The sequence below is a fragment of the Pelophylax lessonae genome (genome assembly GCF_965119305.1).
Source record: "Pelophylax lessonae genome assembly, chromosome: 5".
In the NCBI taxonomy this organism is placed as follows: domain Eukaryota; kingdom Metazoa; phylum Chordata; class Amphibia; order Anura; family Ranidae; genus Pelophylax; species Pelophylax lessonae.
The window spans coordinates 338,547,808-338,574,873 of NC_138772.1; the positions used below are offsets into that span (position 1 = coordinate 338,547,808).

The 27,066-nt window shown below is 41.9% G+C and overlaps 1 protein-coding gene across 1 annotated transcript in view; it reads right to left on the minus strand.

The window, feature by feature from the left end:
* Positions 1-13,490: 13,490 nt before the first annotated feature.
* The window catches only part of MCUR1 (mitochondrial calcium uniporter regulator 1), an 83,816-nt gene continuing 70,240 nt past the window's right edge, over positions 13,491-27,066 (minus strand). Inside the window, exons 8-9 of the mRNA XM_082258187.1 lie at positions 22,813-22,927; positions 13,491-13,706 (exon numbers count right to left, since the gene is read on the minus strand). Of these exons, the coding sequence (XP_082114313.1) occupies positions 13,651-13,706; positions 22,813-22,927 (171 nt within the window). The 3' untranslated portion in view covers positions 13,491-13,650. The remainder of the gene's footprint in view (positions 13,707-22,812; positions 22,928-27,066) is intronic.

A 27,066-nucleotide genomic window follows, 5' to 3' on the forward strand; every position in this document is an offset into this window, starting at 1 on the left:
AAAATTATAGACAAACTCAAAGCACCCTTTAAAATTATGGACAGTTTCGAGGCACCCCATTCTAAAATGTAAAACATATTCTAATACCTTTACAGAATGCAGCAACATCTACACCTAGGACACCCAATGTTAGAGGTGATCTATTCTTCCAGCGCAAATACACTTTTGCACAATGGTACTGACTAGTATTCCAATGTTTCTCTTCTCCCTCAATTTCTCTCCGTCAGCTGTCACCCCAGTGCTGAGGGAGAGGGGCAGAGGAGGGTCAAACAAGGATGCTGTGGAGGCACCAGACATCCTCCTTATTAACTGATGACATCATTGGTTGTTAGGATGCCGGTGTCTACAAAGTCGTAATGGTGCAAAAAGAAAACACATGGCTTTGTGTAACTAAAAGGCAGGCTTAATTCACCTGCTGGCTTGTATACAATTTTTAAAAAATTTTTAGCCAGTTTGCCAAGGTATCCCTGAAGAAAGCTCAAGACACCCCTGAGTGCCTGGGGACGCTGGTTGAAAAAGGCTGCTCTAGGAACTACCAAAAACGTAAATGTCAGTATTAAAGCGGAGTTCCACTAATTTTTTAAAACTTAGCCACATTGTAATGGGCACCCACAGTGGTGTAATGTTTGGCTGCTTATTTGGTGAATTGCCATAAGTAGGTACCTTATTCTCATTTATCTTCCCTGCGACTTCAGGTCATGGCCGCCTAGGCGACTAAGTCATCAGCCTGGCTCGTTGACTCCTGGGAAATCTATGTCATTGATCCCCAAAGTTGCAAGATTTCCTGACCCTAACAAAGCGTGCCCGCAATGTCATTACTGCGCAGGCGCGAGATCGCTAGCTGCATGCTGGGTAGCCAGCCGCACAAAACCCAGGAAATGAAGCCAGGCTTACTTCAGCTGCCCACATCCTCCATGGCCGCAACCGGAATCGACGGAGAAAAGAGGAATCCTCATATAGTAATTCATTATAATGTGCACATGGCCAGCTCTATCCATTGCAGTTATGGTGAATTACAATGATCTCAATGATGTGATTAGGATAATTTGGGCTAGGAGACTGGAACTCCACTTTAAGCAGTACATATTGCCCTTTTTATGGCTTTTTTCTTGATTATTTTTTTTTGGGGGGGGGTAAATTGTGTGCTATCTAAAAGGCTGTCATGAGCCAGCTCCTCATGCTCAGCATTGTATATCCTGACTGGAAGTGATCTGGAAGAGAAACACACAAAGCACCCGCTCCAGGGCTCAGAGGGATGATTGTTCGCTCCTCGGGCTTGAATTGTTTGAAGAAAAATACACTGAGCCAACACAGAAACCATGAAAGAATCCAGTGTCTGAAGAGAGAGCTTAATAGGTTTTGTAAAGATTAACTAAGCCTAAAACCATTAAATAAATGCCCACCATTTGATAACACTTTAATTATAAGAGTTTTCCTGAAATAACCCAATATATTATCATATCAGTTTAGCCCTGCTTAACCACTTCTGGACCGGAAGGATTTGCCCCCTTAATGACCAGGCCATATTTTGCGATTCGCACTGCAATATTTAACGGACAATTGCGCGGTCGTGAGATGCTGTACCCAAATAAAATTGATGTCCTTTTTTTCCCCACAAATAGAGCTTTCTTTTGGTGGTATTTGATCACCTGTGCAATTTTTATTTTTTTGTGCTATAAGCAAGAAATGAGCGACAATTCTGAAAAAAAAAAAAACAATATTTTTCACATTCTGCTATATAACATTCCAAAAAAAAATGTAAAAATCAAACTTTTTTAACATTTTAGGCCAATTTGTTTTCTGCTACATATTTTTGGTGAAAAAAAATCGCAATAAGCATAATTTGATTGGTTTGCGCAAAAGTTATGGCGTCTACTAACTACGGGAAAGATTTATGTCATTTTTATTGTTTTTTTTTTTTTTTTACTAGTAATGGTGGGGATCTGCGATTTTTTGTGGGACTAAGACATTGCAGCGGACAGATCGGACCCCTGATTGATATTTTTGACACTTTTGGGGGTACCTGTGACATTACTACAGTAATCAGTGCTAAAAATATGCACTGTTACTGTAATAATGACGCTGGCAGGGAAGGAGTAACAGTGTGAGTGATCAAGGGGTTAAATGTGTACCTAGGAGCGTGTTTCTAACTTTGGGGGGCGTGGCTTGTAAAATGATCATAGAGACCTGTGATCCTATATAGAAGGATCACAGGGGCTCTGTGATCATTCGAGAGAGAAGAACGGTCAGCTGTGTTTACAACAGCTGACCGTTCTTCTCTCTCAGCGGGGAACGATCGCGGGTGTCAGATGGCAATCGGAGCCGCCTGCCCGCTGCATAGGCTTCCCCACTGATGAGCGGGGGTGAGAGCGCGCTGCTGGTGGCGTGCTTGCCCCCTACCTGCAGGCGCGCGACCGACGTATACCTACGGCTGTTTGCGCTGGAGCGGCTGCCTGCCGCAGTATAACTGTGGGGGGCAGTCGTAAAGAGGTTAAGGAGACACTGTCGGCAGACCATCCATTTTAACAACAATCTCTCATAAAACCTATACGTACAATTTATATGATTATAAACAATGAATATATTTAACATATTTTATGCATGTTATATACCTGTAAAAGCTTACCTTGTGTAGACTTTCAAAAGCCCTGAGACTGCGTGCCACCATGTTGGACGTGATAACATAGAAAACAAGAGAAGGGCGCACCGACCTAGTGCAATATCACAATATATTTTTTGAAAAATTAAAAATATCAGTAAACAGCAATCAGGAGACCTCCAAAGACAAAGAAGATTTTTGGTAAAGCAGGTGGACTGGAAAGTGTCCGTGGTGATGGGGCTGACGCGTTTCAAGGGAGAACCCTTTTCATCAGAGCCACGATCACAAATGATTTGCTAGGCATATATATATAGCACAGCAGAGTAGGCAGAACCTTCCACATAGGTCCGAACACTTTCCAGTTCTCCTGCTTTACCAAAAAGCTTCTTTGTCTTGGAGGTCTCCTGATTGCAAAAGGAATCTTTTCTTTTATGCTTACTTTCAGCATATGTTTGTGAGTATAATTTATGGCATGTTTTTAATTTTCCAATAAATATCTTGTGATATTGCACTAGGTCGGTGCGCCCTTCTCTTGTTTTCTATGTTTTCAGTCCATATGGATACCCATCGTCCTGAGCGGGCAGCAAGATTCTAGATGTCAGCAATACAGCCGTCCCTTGAACACAGCACTTGAGCGCAGGAGAGTTTACTTGTCTTTGTACTCATGTTGGACATGATGTCAGCCACCTTAGAGCTGTCACTCACATGACACTCTATACGCAGGGGTGTCCAACCTTTTGATCTTTCTGGGCCTGTCTTGGAAGGAACTCTCTTGGACCACACATAATATACACCATATTGTCAAAGGTATTGGGACGCCTGCATTTACATGCACATGTAAAGTGTAGGACCAGTCTTATGCTGGCCCTACACTTTACGAAAAATCGCCCAAATTAATAGGCCAATATGTTGTGACGTTTTTGAGCCATAAAAATGAAGGACAAATTTGGAAATTTTCTGTTGAACGATAAATTGAAAGGTTAATGTGTTTCTCGTCCAAACTGTTTGCACTAGGTATATGTGAAAAAACTGATTCATTTATGTCCATTGAACGATTTATCGGTCATTATATGATGGCACTATTGTTTGCTCTCACAGTCGAGTGTTCGTTTTTCGAAAATTTGTTCAAACAATTTTTTGTGTAGTGTATAGCCAGCATTTGTTCGTAGGGTTCAATATTGAGTTGGCCCACCCTTTGCAGCTATAACAGCTTTAACTCTTCTGGGAAGGCTGTCCACAAGGTTTAGGAGTGCGTCTATGGAAATGTTGGACCATTCTGCCAGAATCTCATTTGTGAGGCCAGGCACTGATGTGGACAGGAAGGCCTGGCTCACAGTCTCCGCTCCAATTTATCCCAAAGGTGTTCTATTGGGTTGAGGTCAGGACTCTGTGCAGGCCAGTCACGTTCCTTCACCCCAGACTCGCACATCCATGTCTTTTTGGACCTTGCTTTGTGCACTGATCCAAATCATTTGGCAGAGGGGGGTTATGGTCTGGGGTTGTTTTTCAACAGTTGGGCTTGGTCCCTTAGTTCCAGTGAAGGAAACTCTTAAAGCGCCAGCATACCAAGACATTTTGGACAATTTCATGCTCCCAACTTTGTGGGAACAGTTTGGGAATGGCCCCTTCCTGTTCCAACATGACTGCGCACCAGTGCACAAAGTAGGCTCCATAAAGACATGGATGAGCGAGTTTGGGGTGGAGGAACTTGACTGGCCTGCACAGAGTCCTAACATCAACCCAATAGAACACCTTTAGAATGAATGAGAGTGGAGACTACGAGCCAGGCCTTCCCATCCAACATCAGTGCCTGACCTCACAAATGCGCTTCTGGAAGAATGGTCAAACATTCCCATAGACACATTCCTAAACCTTGTGGACAGCCTTCCCAGAAGAGTTGAAGCTGCAAAGGGTGGGCCAACTCAACTATTCAGGTGTGTGTAAAGGCAGGTGTTCCAATACTTTTGACAATATATAGGATAATTGATGAGAAGAAAAAGTCAGGCAGATCACTTATATAGATAATGTACCTATCTGAGTAATAAAACTATTTTTTCTGTAATAATTTTTATTATAAAAGTAAAAGAGGGCAACATAAAACTAGTGCAATATTTGACAGTTTTTGATAAAATCCGGTTCGATGAATGTAGTAGCAATTCTCAATTAATTCTCAAGGTGCTCATCAGATCTTTTGGTTCTAATTCTGCCCTTGTTCTTCATCCTTGAAAATAGTTGCTCAAAAATATATGAAATTAAAGCACAAAGACAACGCTCACAACAGGGAACACACCTCATAGATAAGGGGGAGGGGAACCCCTCACTGGGTGCTCTGGATTAAATGGCCTCCGGCCATTAAAAACGCAGCTCCAAGAACGATGTAGCCAGCAACTCCAGAATCCCATGAAAATCTTTATTTGCTACATAAAGGTCAAGATTAAAAACACTGACGCGTTTCAGCATACAGCCTTGCTGTGAGCAAGGCTGTATGCTGAAACGTGTCAGATGTTTTTTAATCTTGACCTTTATGTAGCAAATAAAGATTTTCATGGGATTCTTGAGTTGCCGGCTACATCTTTCTAAAAAAAATATAAGTGCTGCTGAAAACTGATGTAATTAATAAGGAGTGATTGTAAAGAGTGGGAGATTTTTCTTTGGGAAGATAAAAAACTTATAAAAGTCCAGTAAAGAGACTCGTTCATTTTTTTCTTCAGCTGCTTGTGTTGTGTTGTGTTAACATTTTTAAGCAAATTTACAATTTTGTATTGGGCCGCATTCATAGCTGTCTACAGTATGGCCATAGGACACCCCTGCTCTATAGGATTCCCCTTCGCTCCTTCCCCAGCATCTAGATAAAATGGTAAGTAGAGAAGTGAAGAAGGGGGGTAGAGGAGCTGGGCAAGCACTTACAGTAATTAACCACTCATAGAATAGGAAAGGGATATATGATGTGGAAGGAACTGACTTTTTCTAATGTAGTCAGATTTGCTGGCAAGTTCAGAAGTGCTTTGCAAACCAAACAAACAACTGCTTATGGAAAGGAAAAAAAAATACCATCATTATTTAAAATAATTTTTTTCTGTCATTTTACCTGTATTTTTTTTAAGGTTGGTGACAGGGTCTCTTTATAGCCACACTGCATTAACCACTTCCGGACTGCCCGCCGAATTTATAAGTCGCTACTTTGACGTTAAATACCGGTGTTATGGCAGCAGATAGCTGTCATAACCAGTATTTTTTTAATGGATGGGCGGTACTCTGTCTCATAAAAGTGGTCCCAGGGGCGGATTCGCCGCTGGATCACTGTTAAGGGTGGCGGGAGAGTAGTTCCCCCCCACTCCCGCCGCTTCCCGGTTGGTTTCCCCACTTACCGGAGCCATTGGTAGCAAGGAAAACGATCCAGTCCTCTCCCCTCCTAGGCAGGAAGTCGAGTGAGGGCAAGCTGGCCCCCACTCAACTCTATGGCCTTGGAGGACCAGAGCAACGTCATACGTTGCTTCCTCCCAACGGCCTTAAAGGGCCCATTTTTTTTCAAAATGAAAAAAATTACTTATTTTTTTTTGCTTTTTAGTGTAGATGTGAGATCTGAGGTCTTTTTGACCCCAGATCTCACGTTAAAGAGGACCTGTCCTGCTTATTTCTATTACAAGGGATGTTTACATTCCTTGTACTTTATAAGGAATAAAAGTGAAAAAAAAAATAAAAAAAAAATTTAAAGGTACGGTGTAAAAATAAAAAAATAAAAGGTAAAAAAAATAAGAAAAGAAAAAGCGTCGTGCTCGCAGAAGCGAAAGCATACGCAAGTCGCGCCCTCCTAAACGGTGTTTAAACCACACATGTGAGGTACCGCTATGATCCTTAGAGCAAGAACAATAATTCTAGCCATAAACCTCATCTGTAACACTAAACTGGTAACCTGTAGAAATTTTTAAAATGTCGCCTATGGGGATTTTTAGGTACCAATGTTTGTCCCCATTCCACGAATGTGTGCAATTTTGAAGCAAGGCATGTTGGGTATCTATTTACTTGGCATAACATTATCTTTCACATTATAGAAAACAATTGGGCTAACTTTACTGTTTAGTTTTTTTTTAAAACCAGTGAAATTTATTTTTTCCATAAAATGACCACCATATTATTCTCTTAGCTAAATCATATATATATATATATATATATATATATATATATATATATATAATGTTTGGGGGTTCTAAGTAATTTTCTAGCAAAAAATACTGATTTTAACTTGTAAACAAGTGTCAGATATAGGCCTGGTCCTTAGGTGGTTAATGTGCCAGCTACAGTGTATTGTACGGACTCCCTACAGCACTAACTACATACAGAAATTTGCTCTAACTACAGTATATAAGTGGAACTCTCCCATTCAACATTGATTATTTTTAATCTTCATGCTGCTAGCAATAGTAAAGACTGTAGATAGGAAAGTATGTCATATTTACTTGTTTTAAACTTTCCTTTTTACATTTCGTCAGTTACTTCCTGGTTTCTTGCCTAGGCAAATTATGTCAAACATCCTAGGAGTCCTAGGAGTCTTCAGGAGGGGGAGGAGAGGAGGAGTTTTCTCAGCTAAGCACACCTTCCTGCCTGCATGCATGCTTGAGCTAAAGGCAGATGGATTCCAGGAAGTAAATTCTATCCAAATCATTTGCCCTTACTATTTTTCAAAGTGATTTCTCAACAAAATAAAGCATGGAGACATGAATACTTGGGGGACTTTGCTTTGAATAATAAAAATTTATTTTATAGTGTTTTTGATTTGAGGTGCTCAGATTTAGTAAGGATCCACTTTAGAGGGAAACTTAATTTCTCCCCTTCTGTATTTTTCCATCCTTTCCATACCTGTTATTCAGCTTTGTTCTCAATTACCATAATCACCTGCCCAGTAAATCTAGCGTTCGGCGTCATTGAAAGCCTGGCTGTCTTATCTAGGTTCAGGCAGCTGGCCCCCCAGGGAGGAACGCAGCTCTGCCCTCTGGCCTTTATGTATCTCTGTTCCTGCAGACTCTCTGGAATATCTCAGGAGGCTGTGGAAGCAGGCACATGTCATTCTCACTTAAGCGAGAAAGGCAGTGGGGCTAAAAAAAAATAAAAAAAAAAAAAATTAAATAATGGAAACAATAAAAAAAAAAAAAATGGAATTTTTATACCTGTAAAAGGTAGAGGAGGGGGTTGCAGGAAGGTAGCAACCAATTTTGGAGTGAAGGTCCACTTTAATATGGACAAAACAGCTAACAGAAGGTTCAGAAGCACCTAAAGTGCTACAGTCAGGATAAAAAACACCAGCAAACTTGCATAATAATGTTGAGCAGCCATGTCTTAATACTGATGGCTGATGGGAAAGACTTCACTGTGAATGAAAAATGTGCAATAATTATTTCAGTACTTGAAGCTCACAGAAGAAGGATGTTATCAGAACAGGCTTCATTTCTTTCTGCAAAATTTAAAATTCATGGAAGATCATTTTATTTTCAAATTGTTCTTCCAAACTGCAGAGCTAGATAAATGGTTGTTCACTTTATATATTATAACATTTTGTGTATTGCTTTAGGCTTAAATTAACTGTATGAGCAGAAGTTAAGCAGGCCAGGATACTATATACAGCCGGAGCAAAGTGCTTTAGCATCCACTTGAAAACTTTTGTTTACAAGTAAATATCAGCATTTTTTATTTTTTTTTGCTAGAAATTTACTTAGAACCTCCAAACATTATACATTTTATAGCAGAAGCCCTAGAGAATAAAATGGTGGTTGTTGAGGTTTTTCAAACGCAATGTTATCTTTAATGAATTTTAATTAAAAAAAAATAAAAATTTATATCCCAAATTTTAAGTAGAATATAAAAGATGATCTTATGCTGTATAACCTAACGTATCACACTTTTAAATTGTGCGCGCTCGTGAAATAGCAACAAACTATGATCTTTAAAAATCTCCATAGGCAACGCTTTACATTTTTTTACAGGTTACCTGTTTAGAGTTACAGAGGAGGTCTAGCACTAGAATTATTGCTCTTACTAGAACGTTTGCAGCGATACCTCACATGTGCACATACACCGTTTATATATGTATGCATGACCTACATATGCGTTGACTTCTGCACGCAAGCACATTTTTTTTATTAATAATATATATATATATATTTTTTTTTTTTTTTACACTGTCCCTTTTATTTTTCATTGTTATCACTTTTATTCCTATTACAAGAAACGTAAACATTCCTTGTGATAAAAATAAGGGATGACAAGTCCTCTTTATGGAGACATCTGGGATTTATATGTCCCCAGATCTCTCCTCTATCCTAGAAAGCATGAGATAGGAAAAAAAAACAAAAACAATTGATCTCATGCTTTACAAAAAACAAAACAAAACAAAGCAGTGTTTACATCTGACGTAGTGACATCTCCTAGATCATAGAGACGGCTCTATGATAACCCGGCGGCACTGCAAGTTTGGATACCGGGCTCCCCGATCGTACTGGAGAGCCTGGAGAAGCGCCGTTAGGTAGCAGGAGGGTGGGTGATTCCCCCTAATAAGTTAGATGAAAACCATCTGCAGTTGAAAAAAAAACAGCCTAGAGGAGGCAGCCTACAGAAGCTCCGGCAGGGACAGGGCCAGTGACTAAGAGCACTCAGAGCATAAGGGCTTTGGGGAGACCCCTGATGGAACCATCTTGCACCCCAGGGCTGATATGACTGAAAGAAGCATATTTATATAATCTTAAGGAGCCTCTACCTCATACTCAAGCAGAGTTATCACTCTGCTATATATCACTTTTGTCTTTCTTTAGGCCTCTGAGACTTTATGGATGGCTATCTCCGTACTTATTGCTCCTCCAGTTGGTTTTTAACCCATTATCGTCGTCCTGCAGCCGGTTATTATCAATAACACTTGCTTAAGCTCCTGAGGAAGCACGACAGCATGAAACATGTAGAGCTTGAACTAGCCACATCAACCTACACCAAGCCCACTTGGCTATCCGCAGCCGTACCCTTGGCGCAACTACCACAGAATACAATCCTCCTTGGTGTTTAGTTGATGATAATGGCTTAATATGGCTAGAGATTTATTGTGTGATTTTAAAAGTTTTTCTATGTTTTAACACTATTTGCAGCTAAAGTTATGACATTTTAACCACTTAAGTACCGGAAGGTTTTACCCCCTTAGTGACCAGGCCATTTTTTGCGATAGGGCACTGCATTAATTTAACTGACAATTGCGCGGTCATGCAACTTTGTACCAAAATAAAATTGATGCCTTTTTTTCCCCACAAATAGAGCTTGCTTTTGGTGGTATTTGATAACCTGTGCGATTTTTATTTTTTACGCTAAAAAACAAAACAATCTCGAAAAAAAAAAACACAATATTTTTTACTTTCTGCTATAATACAATCCCAATAAAAAAAAATTAAAAACAAATTATCATTTTAGGCCAATATGTATTCTGCTACATATTTTTGGTAAAAAATCCCAATAGGGTCCTTTCACACGGCCGCTCCGTGTGAAAGGTCCGCTGCAGGACTTTTTTTCTTTTTTTTCCACGGAGCGGATGACCTTTCTGTCATCCGCTCCGTGTGCCCGCATATCATCCTATCCGTTTGCGGATGATATGCAGACATAATGTAAGTATATGGCACTGCGGATGTCAGCGGATGACACCGCTGACATCCGATTTTCCTTCCTTTCCGTTTTTTACACGGAAGAACAAATGGGGTTCTGTTCCATTCGAAAAAACGGAACAGAACTGAAAGGAGGAAAATCGGATGTCAGCGGATGGTATTCCGCTGACATCCACAGTGCCATTCACTTACATTATGTCGGCAAATCATCCGCAAAAAAACAGGATGATTTGCGGACACACGGAGCGGCCGTGTGAAAGGACCCTTAAGTGTATATTGATTTTCGCAAAAAGTTATCGCGTCTACAAACTAGGGGAAAGATTTATGTCATTTTTATTTATTTATTTATGTTTTTTTTACTAGAAATGGCGACGATCAGCGAATTGTAGCGGGACTGCGGACGATCAGCGATTTTTAGCAGGACTGCAACATTGCAGCGGACAGATCGGACACCTGACAGTTTTTTGGGGGACCAGAGACATTATTACAGTAATCAGTGCTAAAAATATGCACTGTTACTGTACTAATGACACTGGCAGGGAAGGAGTTAACACCAAGGGCGATCAAAGAGTTAAATGTGAACCGTTGTTCTGTCTCCAGGGGGAGAGATTGCAGGTGCCCGGCGGACCCGCTGAGTCAATACTTTTGTATTCTTCTTTGCAAAATAGCTCAAGCTCAGTCAGAATGGATGGAGAGCGTCTGTGAATGGCAATTTTCAAAATAGCAAGTGTTCCTAAATAGGAGGAACACCGGATCCCTGCGTTTATCTCTGACAGAACAGTCGTTCTGTCTCCAGGGGGAGCGATTGCAGGTGCCCGGGGGACCCGCTGATTGGCTCCCCCTCTGCGCGCACCTCCAGTACATGTATGTTGTTTCGCGTAACAGAGCTGACCTGCAGTATAACTACGGCGGCTGGTCGGCAAATGGTTAAGGAACTGTTATTTTGACCTATAAAGTCCATGGTTTCGAAAAAATTCTTGGAGCACATATTTAACTTTATGATTGTAATGAAACTAAATTACATTGTTCCTAGTTTTTTTACATTTTGAAATTTTCCACATTTTGTCATGTTACAACCAGAAATGTAGATGTATTTTATTGGGATTTTATGTGATAGACCAACACAAATTGGCACATAATTGTGAAGTGGAAAGAAAATGATAAATGGTTTTCACATTTTTTTTACAAATAAATATCTATAAAGTGTGGCATGCATTTGTATTCAGCCCCTCTGAATCAATACTTTGTAGAACCACCTTTCGCTGCAATTACAGCTGCAAGTCTTTTTGGGTATATCTCTACCAGCTTTGCACATCTAGAGAGTGAAATGTTTGTCCATTCTTTGCAAAATATCTCAAGCTCACTCAGATTGGATGGAGAACATCTGTGAATGGCAGTTTTCAAGTCTTGCCACATATTCTTAATTGGATTTAGGTTTGGACTTTGACTGGGCCATTCTAACACATGAATATGCTTTGATCTAAACCTTTCCATTGTAGCTCTGTGGTTGTATGTTTAGGGTTGTTGTCCTGCTGGAAGGTGAGCCTCTGCCCCAGTCTCAAGTCTTTTGCAGACTCTAACAGGTTTTCTTATAAGATTGCCCTGTATTTGGCTCCATTCATCTTCTCATTAACTCTGACCAGCTTCCCTGTCCCTGCTAAGGAAAGCATCCCCACAACATGATTCTGCCACCACTATGTTTCACAGTGGGGATGGTGTGTTCAGGGTGATGTGCATTGTTAGTTTTCCGCCACACATAGCGTTTTGCTTTTAAGCCAAAAAGTTCAATTTTGGTCTCATCTGACCAGAGCACCTTCTTCCACATGTTTGCTGCGTCCCCCACATGGCTTCTCACAAACAGCAAAAGTAGGAAAAAGGTCGGGTACGGAAGAAGGGTAAGGTATCCCAAGACACCCTAGAACGTATACTCCAATACCGTGAGTTGCCTGTCCTTCCATGCACATTGCACCGTGGCTAGTTATTACAGTACTGTCATATCTGGAAACTCCACCTGACTATTGGGACTATATCCTCTAATATCCTAGGAGTTTGTTGATTAGTCGAGGATACATGTGATTGACGGCCTATTAAGATCTTGCTCTTGAACTGACAAGCCATCCCATGCCCCAACCAGGGTCATACATAGCCGGTGGATTTTAGTGTTCCAAGGATCAAAGACAGTATCCACATCAGTTCTCAGACTGGACTCAGGCCATCAGTTTAAGTAAGGCCCCTTTCACACGAGCGATCCGATCAGATCCCCCTGTCAGTTTTTTATGCAGATGTGATCGGATCCCCCATGCATCCCTATGGGGCAGCGGATGTCAGCGGAGACATGTCCGCTGCCATCCACATCCGATCCGGTCCGTGAAATCCGGACGGATGGAAACCCTATTTTCCATCTATCCAGGAGATCGGATCGGATGAGAGCGGACAGGCGGTCCGCTCTCATCTGATTCCCCCATAGAGATGCATGGGGCTCTGACATCTTCCACTCCGCACACAGAGCGGAGAGAGAGATGTCACCTTCCTGCTCAGCGGGGATCTGTGTTTACGATCCCCTGCTGAGCAGCACGGATCCGCCTACGGAAGCGGACCATGTGAAAGAGCCCTTATTATGGTGGCACCCTCTTCAGTGCTTTGTTCTTCAATTATGATATTTATCTTGAGGACTTTTCCTTGTTAGAGGGGGGTAACCTCTGAATTGGAACACATTCAAGTTCCCCTATTGAACTGTACCTACTGTCATTGATGGGTGTACCATTGGAATGCAAGAGAGTGTGAATGGGGCCCTTTTTATGTACTCACTAGACAATGTTGTCTGTGTGGATAACACTCGGTGTCTGGGTGGTATTTTTTACATAAATTTTGTAATTTATACTTTTCTGTTATTTCTTTAATAAAACGTATTGCATTTTACACGGTTGATGGTTCTCCTTTTACAACTTTTTCTCTTGATTACCCCCAGTGGGGGATCTCATGGATTTTTTTGTATGTTTAAGAATGTACCCCGGTACAAAAAGGGTTAAGGAAGAAACATGGAAACTAGTATTAGGAGGAGCCTTAAGTATGCTATAGCTTCTTAACAGTATGCAGTTAGTAAGCATTCCATGACTAAAAATAACAGAAAACACACATTTACTCTAAAAAAAAAAAAGGTTTTGACAGCATTTCATTTTTTTGAAAATAAAAACATTTGTTGGTATAACACTTTTGTTTATTGAATGGACGGAAAAACATTCACTTGACTAAATATAATATCTTGTTGTGACATTAAGTATGTGGTCGTTTCTTACTCTTTGGTTATGCAGCTCCTTTTCAAAGAAAATACTTGGTTGCCACTGAATCCATCAGATATCATTTGTTTTTAAAATAACAAGGTGGATTATGATGTAGAAAAATTGAACAGATTGGCAGGTGTTACATCCACAAACGGTAAAATCCAAGAGCTATTGTAAGGCATGTGAATACAGAACCTGTTGGGAAGAAAACACAAGCTTAAAGTCAAAAATAACTCACACAGTGTAATGTACACAAAGCTAGCGATGAGCAATGTACACAGCGCAAAAACCTATACCAACCCGTCCGCAACCAAACCTTTTTTTTTTTAATTCAGATTTTTATTTTGAAATTTTTATAACAAATAAACAACAACAAAAAGCAACCAAGAAAAAAACCAAACATTTAAACCAAGGTCAAAACAGCGTCCCAAACAGCATCAGCATTGATACATCTAATTTTCCCAAAATATTCATATATATATAAAAATAAAAAATAAAAATATTCAGAAATACTCCATAACAGATAGTATATAAGAAAACTTCTTTTTTCTTTGACGGGCCTTCCCCCTCTACTAAAAATTTACCTAATCTTAACCACTCAAGGACCGGAAGGTTTTACCCCTTTAATGACCAGGCCATTTTTTGCGATACGGCACTGCGTTACTTTAACTGACAATTGCGTCCTCGTGCGATGCTGTACCCAAATAAAATTGATGTCCTTTTTTCCCCCAAAAATAAAGCTTTGTTTTGGTGGTATCTGATCACCTCTGCAATTTTTATTTTTTGCGCTATAAACAAAGAAAGAGCAACAATTCTGAAAAAAATCCAATATTTTTTTACTTTCGGCTATAAAACATTCCCAATAAAACAAAAAAATTAAAAATCTAATTTTTTCATCCTGTTAGGCCAATTTGTATTTTGCTACATATTTTTGGTAAAAAAAAATCCCAATAAGTGTATATTGATTGGTTTGCACAAAAGTTATTGTGTACAAACTAGGGGAAAGATTTGCCATTTTTATTTAGTTATGTATTTTTTACTAGTAATGGCAGCAATCAGCGATTTTTAGTGGGACTGCGACATTGAACAGATCAGACACCTAACTGACACTTTTGGGGGGACCAGTATATGATTTTATGATGTGTTTTTAACACGTTGTGCAGCATTGTTTTTTTGTTTTTTGCTTTTTTGACTTTTAATGCTTACAATGACACTACAGGACACTGTAAAGTTCTGTATTAAAATGTAACAAACCATTTTTTCTTAACACACTAGAAAAAAGCAAGCATGTTTGGTTTTCAATGGCGCCAGTTCACACCAATGCTCTGTGCTAGAGTGCATTTAAAAAAAAAAGAAGGGCAAACTATCAAGATCTTGTTTTGCCTAATAACCTAGTCTCAAAATACCAACCAAATCATCCTCTTCGTTCCTCCCAAGACCTCCTGTTCGCTAGCTCCCTCGTCACCTCCTCCCATACTCGCCTCCAGGACTTCTCACGAGCCTCTCCCATCCTTTGGAATTCCCTGCCCCAATCTGTCTGACTATCTTCAACTCCATCTACTTTTAGGCGATCCCTGAAAACTTCTCTTTAACTACCTCAATACTGGGCACTTAAACCCCCTTCCTTCCCAGACCAATTTTCAGCTTTTAGCGCTGTTGCATTTTGAATGACAATTGCGCGGTCATACAACACTGTACCAAAACCAAATTTTTGTAATTTTTTCCCCACAAATAGAGCTTTCTTTTGGTGGTATTTGATCACTGCCAGGTTTTTTCTTTTTTGGTGCACAAATAAAAAAAGACCGAAAAGTTTGAAAAAAAAAAAAAAAGTTTTTTTGTTTAGGTTATAAAATTTTGTAAATAGATATGTTTTTTCCTGCACTGATGAGCACTGATGACGCCGCACTGACAGGCACTGATGAGGAGACACTGATGGGGTGGCACTGATATGCAGCACTGATATGTGGCACTGATATATAGCACTGATATGCAGCATTGGTGGGCACTGATAGGCAGCGCTGATGGGCACTGATAGGCAGCACTGATGGGGACTGATTGGCGGCACTGATGGGCACTGATAGGTGGCACTGATGGGCGGCACTGATTGGCACTGATAGGCAGCACTGGTGGGCAATAATGGGCACTGGTGGGCGGCACTGATAGATGGCAATAACTGGCACTGGTGGGCAGCGCTGATAGATGGCATTGGTGGGCAGCACTGATAGGGGGGCACCACTGGCAGGCTCTCTGAGCCCTGTTTGCCATCCCTGGTGGCCATGGTGGGCATCCCTGGTGGTCATGGGTGGGCATCCCTGGTGGCTCTAGTGGCACCCCCTCCCCCCAGGGCTGCACTGGTAATCAATCACCTGATTACCAGCACAGACCCCCCCTGTGATCAGTGAGTACTTAGAAATACTCACTGATCCCCCCGGCTGCAGCACCGATCCTCTCCTCTTCTCCTCACTGACAGGATCTGTCAGGAGGAGAAGAGATCGAAGCCGTTACAACGGCTGTATTGACATTACATGATGGCTGTGATTGGACACAGCCGTCATGTGATCAGGAGGGCCAATCACAGGGCCCTCCTGCCGCATCTTGTTGCTCTGTGTCCTAGGGACACAGGCACATCGAGATCGCGCCGCTGCGCGTGCCCGCGGCGGCTTGATCTCTCTCCTTCTGAAGGACGTTCCCGGAACGTCCGATCAGAAGGACGAGACTCCCACCCGGCCGTATATGTACAATGGCCCGGGTGGGAGGTGATTAAAGAAGCCTTGCCTGCCCTCACCTAACAACTGTACTTTTATTTTCTTCATTGGCTCGTCCTACACAGTTATTAACTTTTGTATCACTTAACCCTCCCTCTTAGATTGTAATCTCTACTGAGCAAGGCCCTCTGATTCCTCCGGTTTTGAATCGTATTCTAACTGTAAGGTCTGCCCTAACGTTGTAAACTGCTGCGCATACTTTTGGTGCTATATAAATACTGTTTAATAATAATTAATATTTATATGAATGGTTTAAATAAACGTAACTTCTACAAGAAAATATAAGCCACAGAAAAGGACACAGAAAAGGACAGGAAGCTATTTTCTACAATTCATTTCTAATATTTTGCTTCAAATAAAAATGGGCATACTCAGATGTGCAAGTTTTTTACTTAACATGAAATCTTTTTCTTGGAGTACATTACAGGACACAGGGTGAGTATTTAGGTACATAGGGTTATTCTGCTGCCTTCGGAGATTGAACAGTTTTGTTAGCTAGCAATAGTAATAGTGGATCATAAGAACAGAGGGGAGGAACCTGTATCCCATAATTTACTCCAATAAAAGGATTTGATGGTAGGTCAAAAGTCCTAATTTCTTAATCATACATTACAATGACACAAGGATGAGTATTCATGTACAAACCCAATTCCAAAAAAGTTGGGACACTGTACAAATTGTGAGTAAAAAAGGAATGGGCTAATTTACATATCTTATAAACTTATATTTTATTAACAATATAATATAGATAACATATCAAATGTTGAAAGTGAGACATTTTGAAATCTCATGCCAAATATTGGCTCATTTTGGATTTCATAACAGCTACACATTCCAAAAAAGTTGGGACAGGTAGCAATAAGAGGCCGGAAAAATTAAATGTACATATAAGGTACAGCTGGAGGACCAATTTGCAACTTATTAGGTCAATTGGCAACATGATTGGGTTTAAAAAGAGCCTCTCAGAGTGGCAGTGTCTCTCAGAAGTCAAATGGGCAGAGGATCACCAATTCCCCCAATGCTGCGGCAAAAAATAGTGGAACAATATCAGAAAGGAGTTTCTCCGAGAAAAATTGCAAAGAGTTTGAAGTTATCATCATCTACAGTGCATAATATCATCCAAAGATTCAGAGAATTTGGAACAATCTCTGTGCGTAAGGGTCAAGGCTAGAAAACCATACTGGATGCCCGTGATCTTCGGGCCCTTAGATGGCACTGCATCACATACAGGAATGCTACTGTAATGGAAATCACAACATGGGCTCAGGAATACTTACAGAAAACATTGTCGGTGAACACAATCCACCGTGCCATTCGCCGTTGCCAGCTAAAACTCTATAGGCCAACAAAAAAGCCATATCTAAACATGATCCAGAAGCGCAGGCATTTTCTTGGGGCCAAGGCTCATTTAAAATGGACTGTGGCAAAGTGGAAAACTGTTCTGTGGTCAGACGAATCAAAATTTGAAGTTCTTTTTGGAAAACTGGGACGCCATGTCATTCGGACTAAAGAGGACAAGGACAACCCAAGTTGTTATCAGCACTCAGTTCAGAAGTCTGCATCTCTGATGGTATGGGGTTGCATGAGTGTGTGTGGCATAGGCAGCTTACACATCTGGAAAGGCACCATCAATGCTGAAAGGTATATCCAAGTTCTAGAACAACATATGCTCCCATCCAGACGTCGTCTCTTTCAGGGAAGACCTTGCATTTTCCAACATGACAATGCCAGACCACATACTGCATCAATTACAACATCATGACTGTGTAGAAGAAGGATCCGGGTACTGAAATGGCCAGCCTGCAGTCCAGATTTTTCACCCATAGAAAACATTTGGCGCATCATAAAGAGGAAGATGCAACAAAGAAGACCTAAGACAGTTGAGCAACTAGAAGCCTATATTAGACAAGAATGGGACAACATTCCTATTCCTAAACTTGAGCAACTTGTCTCCTCAGTCCCCAGATGTTTGCAGACTGTTATAAAAAGAAGAGGGGATGCCACAAAGTGGTAAACATGGCCTTGTCCCAACTTTTTGAGATGTGTTGATGCCATGAAATTTAAAATCAACTTATTTTTCCCTTAAAATTATACATTTTTAAACATTTGATATGTCATCTATGTTCTATTCTGAATAAAATATTGAAATTTGAAACTTTCACATCATTGCATTCTGTTTTTATTCACAATTTGTACAGTGTCCCAACTTTTTTGGAATCGGGTTTGTACATAGGGGTGTCAAAAAAAAAATCCAACTGAGGGGTGAGCAAACAAAGGAACCTTACAACCAAAGCTGGCATCAGGTGAGGCCAGAAGATCCACCTAGTAAAACTTAAAGCGGAGTTCCGACCTCAGAAAAGTTTTTGAGATAAAAATACCCCCGGGACAGTCAGGGCTAGTGCATTTCAGAATGGATAGCCTCTGAACTGCCCCAGGTTGCACTTACCTTTTAGAAGAAATACTTACCTTGAAAATTTCTTGTCCAGCGCTGCCATCTCAGGTGGGGGCAGCTGAAGCCAGGGTGTCCTCTTTGGTCCGCGAATGCCCTGCACCGGGCCCGCTCGTCAGTTCCGGTGCAGGCGCCTCATCAATGCACAGCTTCTTGGCATGCCCAGAAGCTGTTTAGCAGGGAATAATGCGCCTGCACCGGAACTGACGAGTGGGGCCGGTGCAGGCACATTGACTCCTAGGAGCGATGACGTTCAGCTCCCAGGAGTCAACGCAAGCAGGAAGTGATGCCGCGGGCCACGGCCGCAGAGGGAGGAAGTAGAAGGAAGGTAAATATATTTTCTTCAAAAACAAGGTAAGTAAAGCAAAAACAAAAAAAAAAATCGGGAGTATCCAATTGTTTTTCAGGTGATTTAAAGCAAGCGGGTGGCCCAAAGTTGTTTTTGAGGCCGGAACTCTGCTTTAACGAATGTGTGGACAGAAGACCAGGTGGCAGCCTTAAGGATTTGAGAAACAGATGCCTAATGCTAAACCTTCCATGAAGCACTAACTGATCAAGTGAAATGCTCTTTGACCGGCAATCTTGCCCTTAAGTTCAATAGCTTGAATGATGGATTAGGGAATCCCCATCTACATGTAACACTCACACATGCTTTCCAAATCAGGGCTCTCCCTCCTTCTATGATGGAACCTAATATAATGGAGTGGTAATTTGTAAACCAGGAATAGGTGATAAGTGGGATAGGTGTTCCTCCTCCCTTTTGAATGTTGATGCCAAAAACTTGGCAAAGATCCTGGCTACTAGATTGAACCCCGTTATTACCACCCTTGTGCATAAAGACCAATCTGCATTTTTCTCGGGAAAAGGAAGTGATAATCTTTGTAGGTTGCTTAGTCATTGCTCGGTTCAGTATGAGAATATTGGCACCAGGGTCGATGCCTCTTTGGATGCTGAAAAGGCATTGAACTCAATACAGTGGTCGTTTCTTTTGGGTTTTAGACCTAAATTTATACAGTGAATTAAGCTTCTCTATTTGGCCCCTGCAGCCAGGATCTTTGCCAACAATACCCTCTCGACTCCCTTTTCCCTATACCGGGGTACAAGACAGGGATGTTTATTGTCTTCGGGGTCTTTTTGCCAGAGGCGTAACTAGAACCTTCAGGGCCCCGGTGCAAGAAACCATGAAGGGCCCCCCGGACCCCTGGCCGGGGCCCTTCCCTTCAAGCCTGGGGCTCTTCCCACTGATCCTGGGGCCCTTTACTCTCATTGCGGGGCCCTTTTACAAGTTCTGCAGTGGGCCCCCTTCCTGCCATCTTGGGGACTCCTCAAAGTGGTGAAATGCCAGGGCCCTGTCACAAGTGTGACCTTTGCAGTCCTGGAAGTTCATCCACTGGTGTCAGTATTTTTTTTTTTTTGGTATTTTAATTGTATTGTTTTTTATCATTTTATTTAATTTTTTTACAATGTCACTGACTATGACTCTGTCCATTCAGAAAAGGAAGGAGCTGATAAATTACTTATTTACCGACCCCTTCCTGATTCTCTATTGTGACACATCTCCTGCAGCAGCCGGCAGGGGAGGGAAGGGAGCACAGTGTGGGGGGAAGCACAGTAGGGGAGAGGGAACCAGGGGAGCACACAGGGGCCCAGAGACAGCAGAACACAAGTGAACTGGACAGGAGGAGTGGCGGGGGCAGCATACAGGGGAACCTATCGCCTTCATTTCCTCCTGCAGCTACAGGGGGAAAAAGGAAGACCGTGATTTCTCTACATGCTGCCCCCGCCGCCCCTCCTATCCAGGTGTACAGGGGAGCCACACGGCCCCCCTGGAGCATGGGGCCCGATTGCAATAGCAACCCCTGCAACCTCTTTAGTTACGCCCCTGCTTTTTGCTCAAGTGAAGTCATGGAGCATGGCCGGCAATGGGTTAAAGGCCTAGTTCACCTTTTTTTTTTCTAAAATCCATCTCCCCTATGTACCAACATAAGCTTTTTCTGTCTTTTAGGACAGGCCTTACTTCAGTCTATAGCCTCCTGTATTAAACCCCTCCATTACATGTCCTGAAATGTGGTATTTGGGACAGAAAAACCAGTACAGTCATGACAAAACGTTTTGAGAACGACACAAATATTTTTCACAAAGTCTGCTGCTTCAGTATTTTTAGATCTTTTTGTCAGATGTTACTACGGTATACTGAAGTATAATTACAAGCATTTCATAAGTGTCAAAAGCTTTTTTTGACAATTACGTTAAGTTTATGCAGAGTCAATATTTACAGTGTTGACCCTTCTTTTTCAAGACCTCTGCAATTCACCCTGGCATGCTGTCAATCAACTTCTGGGCCACATCCTAACTGATGGCAGCCCATTCTTGCATAATCAATGCTTGGAGTTTGTCAGAATTTGTTCACCCACCTCTTGAGAATTGACCACAAGTTCTCAATGGGTTTTAAAGTCTGGCATTTTCCTGGCCATAGACCCAAAAATTAGATGTTTTGTCATGCCTAAATGTCCAATAAACTACTTTGCCACATGTGTCGTGGGAAAAAAAAGGCCAAAAAAGTGGGCTCCTACTACACTAGTTTTCAGAAAACAGATTAGGAGACAAGCCTCTTCTAAAGACCAACTTCCTTGTACTAAATGGGTTTCCTAGGACTCTTACCCAGCCTGATGACCTTCAAAACCATTGGGAGGATGGATTTTCCCAATTGTAGTGCCAAACACGTGACCAACCATGCCAGGGCAAGCCTGATCCTGCTGGTTAGGCACACAGAACAATCCAGAGACTACACCCTTTTGTCCAACGCTGCCAGAATGTTGAGCTGCAACACTCTGAAGTAAAATTGGGCATATGGAACTGCCTTATAGGAAGACACCATTAGGCCCAAGACTCTCATGCCAAAACGGAGGGTTGGCTGGCTGCTAGACTGCAGAGTCAGGACATGGAGGCAGAGAGACAAGAGTTTGTCTTGGGGAAGGACAACCTAGGACAGGGCTGTGTCAAAGATCAAGTCTAAGTGCTCAAAGTGATGATACCAGATCTTATTTCTGGAGACTTAAGGTGGGCATAAACTGTGTGCGCTTTTTGTGTTCAGCCAGCTGGTTGAATGAAGAAAAACTGATTTTTCTATCCACACAAACAAGGTAGACCGAGGACCCCAAACCTTGCAGGGATGATGTATTCTAACAGTGGCAACCACCATTGCCAGGATACACTCATCAGCAGCTGCAGCTGACTAACAAGTTGGGGTTTCCCTTCATTTTGAGGAGGACTTGCTTGTGGACTTGGAGGTCCAGGGCTTATGACAAAACTTGGTCCAAGGTTCTGCCTTGGACCTGGAGGCCTAACAGAAAGGAAAGCACCAGGAGTAGAGGCTTTCGCAGATGGATATTTTGCCTTCTTTTTCAGGGGCAAAAGGGTACACTTCCCTCTCTGTGACCATGATGAAGCTTTCCCCATTAAAGAGCAAACTCAAGGCATTTTTGTACAGATACCCAGGTACTTCAAGTGATAGGATGCTTCAGAAAACAAAGTGAAAAGATAAGACCCACAGCAAATGAAGTCCAGATACTGACCTGTAGTACCACAGAGAAATGCTAAAGCCTATAGAGTGCTCTGCGGCTAACTCTGTTCATTACATACGAGCTGTATAGGCTAATGACTAACACAGAGTTCAGTGCTCTAAGGACCCATTACAGGCTGGCCTTGCTTCTTCCCAGCAAGGTTTGGATACAGCCTCCATTGCAATAGCAAATCTGAAAGCTGAAAAATGAGCACCATTTCACTCAGCAGCAGTTGTAGAAATTTTATAGAGGAAAATTAAATCTTTATAAAAAGAAAATCCTTTGCTCTTTTAGAGTAGAGAGATCCTTTCTTTAGGGACACTAGCAGGTATGCTGGGTGTGAAAATGGTTATACCGGGCTGCCCTTACAGCATTGTTTTGCCAGTGTCCCATCTCCTGAACTCAGCAGCATAACTATGTACATGAAAACGCATTCTTTGTCTCATAATGCAAGATTAAAAAAAGGTGTTTTGACCAATAAAGCAACATATGGTCAAGAAACAATACCTGTCAAGACTACTTACCTGCAAGATATTTAATTGTATCAAGTTTATGCGATTCCAGCAAAGTTTTCAGGCCTGCTATTTCTGTGTCAATCTTCCTTTTGGTTTGTGTCAGTCCTTTGTCTTGATTGACATGCTACAAATAATAAAGACATTACTAAATAACTAGAATTTCAAATGGTAAGCAGTGTTAAAGAGTCTCTGTTACAGCCTTTTATACTTGGCTCAAGTGAACCTAATATCCTCTAGTAAGTACAGCCTTTACTGCAAATTAGTTCTGAAGCAGCAAACCCTGTTTCAGTTTAATGTACTTGCCTCAAAACGAATATGTGACACAGATGCTGCACTGAATTTTGACTGAGGATAATGTCTTTTCTCAGGAAAGTATAAAAAAAAAATCATAACAGTATCCCTATATGGCAGGGGCATAGAATTAAAATTCTCAGAGGTCCAATCAGTAACATTTTCTTCCAACAGAAGTCCAAATTGCATGTTCAATAATGCAGATCCTTCACATCAACCCCCTCCCACATTTATATCAAAGTGTCCTTCTTACATCATTGTTCTCAGTCCCCCCTCACATGACCGTTTCCTTCTTTATATCACAGTTCCCCTTCACATCGGTATCCCCTGCCCCCCTTAACCCTGCCCCCTTCTCATCAGTGTCCCCTTCAGAGCACTGTCTTCACCCGCAGTTCAGAGCACTATCACCCCCCCCCCCCCCGTGCAGAGCACTATCCTCACCCCCCAATAATCCCCCAGTTTAGAGCACTGTCCTCACTCCCCCCATTCACCCCCAGTTCAGAGTACTATCCTCACTCACCCCCCCCCCTTATTCAAACCCCCTTCCCACTTACAGCAGCGTTTCCAGTCCTATCCTACACAGGGCAGGTCGGGACAGAGGGCAGGAGCTGCCCAACTTTTCTTGTTAACAAGCTGGTGACTGGTTGCTAGGACCGGCCAACATAATAGCAACCAATCACCTGCTTGCAGCTCCTGCACTCTGGCCAGATCTGCTGCCTCTCCTGTACTCTGCCCTGAGAGGATGATAGCATAGAAGCTAGGGGAAATACACAGCAGCAGGATCTACAGGCAAAAGAGAGAGAGACCAAGCTCCTTAGTGATGCGATGGTGGCAGTCCAAATGGGACCGTCGCTCGGTCTGAATCTTGATCGCGGTCTGCCATTTAGTGATGCCTGCTATATGGAATCCATTGACATTAACCTCCCTGGCGGTCTGATTATGTCAGAATTTCTGTGCTAAAAGCAGTACATTGTTTTGCATGGAAATATGTTTTATATTTTAGGCCTGTAATTCTTAGGAATAACTCACTTAAATCTGTCCAAACAAGCCTAGTAGACATCCCGGGTATGATAAAGTTTGAAACACGAAATCATAAATTATAATATAATAATACATTTCATCAAATTCTTCATTGTTTTCGAAGTGGAGATATTTCATTATGAGGGAGAATCTGTACTCTGACATGACCGTGCCAAAGAATGGAGTGTCAAGTAATGTATTGGTTATCCGATACCACTTCTGCAGGTGTTTCCCCACCACTCCCTGCAGAATTATTAGGCCCAGAAATTTCCAAATGTCATCTTTGGTCACTGGTTTCCACCTTTCCATCTTGCAAACTTCCGATGTGTAGCCAATTGTTGCTCTTTGTACCGGTTTGTCTCGGTAACTATTTTTTCAATAACTTCATCGGTCAGAAATAATTGTAAGTATGCCCAGGGGTTGTCATGGTCAACGTCAACTTTCATACCAGGTGCTCCAGTAAATGGGAATCTTGGGGGCGCTGTCTGATCCTTACCGCAGTCAATAGAGCACCAAGTTCGCACATCGCTGAGCTCAGTCGCAGAATCGACTCTGTTGTCACTTTTAGTACCGGATGACAAATTTTCCCACAAATTACTATCCAATTCACCGTTGCCGTTTTCCAGTGTGCCAAAAGCGCTTTTGAGCTAAAAGAACGCTTTTTGGACGTTCTCACTTTTCCAGGAACAAAGAACCGCAAAAAGTACAGCCAGGGCACTGGAAAAGCCACTAGGTGAAAACCTGTGCTGAAATGGCTTGATATAAAGTTGTAATCCTAACAGATTACACTGTATCATGTAATTTGTTTTATTTTTTTTCCTAATCTCCCACCGGTTCCAACCCCCCTGCAACGCCGCGCTCGCAGGGAAGGGAACCGGAAGAAGGTGCCGGCATTGGCCGAGCACACAGCGGGAGGATGGCTGGAGGACGGCGGGGGATCGCAGTGGAAGGTAAGTTTGATTGTGGGGTAATCCCGAGTGTGGCTTGGGGTTACCACATTTGGCACTGTATATTAACCCCGAGCCACACTCGGGAATACCTCCAGGGAGGTTAAAATATATCATTTTATTGAAGTACAGAGAAATACCAGTTGATCTTGCTGGAATTCATTTCCTTGTAATTTCCTGTACACTGAACTGAAATCTTCAAACAATGTTACCTGCCTTCCTAGCTATCTTCTGTGAAGTACAAAAGTTCACCTCCCTATATAATGAAAATGAAGACAGGAGGGGGTGTTTGTAGTCAAAATTAGGAAAGCAGCCTAGGGTGACAAAGGTGCTCCTGCAGAGATAAAGTATAGTGAGTAAGCATTGTCAGACTAGGACAGGAAGTGTGTCACTGCCAGGATCACCAAGTAAAATTAAAGGGAAAAAATTAAGGACAGATTATTATTATTATTATACAGGATTAATATAGTGCCAACAGTTTGCGCAGTGCTTTTTACAACATGAGGGCAGACAGTACAGTTACAATACAATACAGGAGGAATCAGAGGGCTCTAGAGCTGGTGAAAGGTAGGATGAGAACACATGGCAGCTGTTATAATATCACATTGGGGTAAGAAAAACAAACAGGTAATCTGCCAACTGTGCCATTAAACCTTTAATGATATATTTAAGGCCTCGTGCACACTGGGCGTCAAAAACTGAACATTTAGGGCATGTGTTTTCTGCCTCTAAACACCCCTTCATGTTAACCTACAGGTCTATGCACACATTGGCATTTACAGGCATTTAGAAAAAAAAAAAAAAATCACTTCACAGCAGTGCGTTCAGAAAAGGAGTGTTTCGGCAAAAAAATTGCCTAAGGCGCCTAAAGGTATCTAGCACTATAGGCATATTTAGCGCTTTAGCATTCATTCATTTCAATAGCCACAATACATTAATATCTTGGTTAATGGAATGAATGAACACCCAAATGCTTGACATGTCTTAACACGTTTGGAAAACACGGTTTTAGGTGAGTTTTCTAAGCAGCTTTTCTTCGAAAAGGCATTTAAAAGAGCTGGTCAAACACCCAGTGTGCATGAGGTCTAAAAGGATTTATGCTTTTTATTCTACTTATAATGAGATATATTCTAAGTATAATGATTTTTGGTCAATTGTATTTTATGTTCATGTTCACATTTATAAATAGCTTTTGTTGTACGGAAACTTCTTGTAAACTTAAAAGAGAAGTATGAGAATTTTTTTTTTTTTTTACTCATACTTACTGCTGGCTCTGAGAGCTGAGTGATCAAACACCACTGATCGCTCGTTTCTCAGTGCTCCCTGAGCAAAGAGCCGGTGACTGTCAGTCACTGGCTCTCTGTTCTGCCACTCACGCTCACTGGAGCGCTGGGCTGTGGAGGGGGAGGAAGCAGCCAACTCAGGCTCTCAGCGTTTCGCTGAGAGGCTGAACCAGGTACTGGTACAGTCATGTGGGCAGATCCCGACCATACAGTCACGATCTTTCCTGAGCCTGGACCGGCTCTGTGACGTCAGCCATCAGCAAGCTTCAACCCGCTGTCTGCTGAAAACAGGTCACAGGAGTGCAAAATTATCTGCACTACTGTGATCTACAGAAGTACAGCCAAACAAGCTTGGACTGTACTTGTCCTTTAAATGTAAATTATAAGTCCCTGGCTGTCTCTGGTTTAAATACTTACTGCTTAAAGTGATAATAAACCCTCAGTGTTTAAGGCACCTACAGAAGCTGATTTAGGAATATACTAAGTAGACAGCTTCCTTATCTTCAGCCCAGTTTAAATTGGCGCCATGACCACTGCCCTAGGTTTCTCTTTTCAGGGTGGCTCCTTTCATTTGCAGTGTCCTATAGAGCCAACCTTGCATGCAGGGACTAGAGATGTGTTTCCCTACACTGTGTGCATCAATGGAAAGACACAGCTTTGTACCCTGGGATGGCCAGGTGCCCCCCCCCTGTTCCTCCCTATTGCAAGCTAACAGACTACTG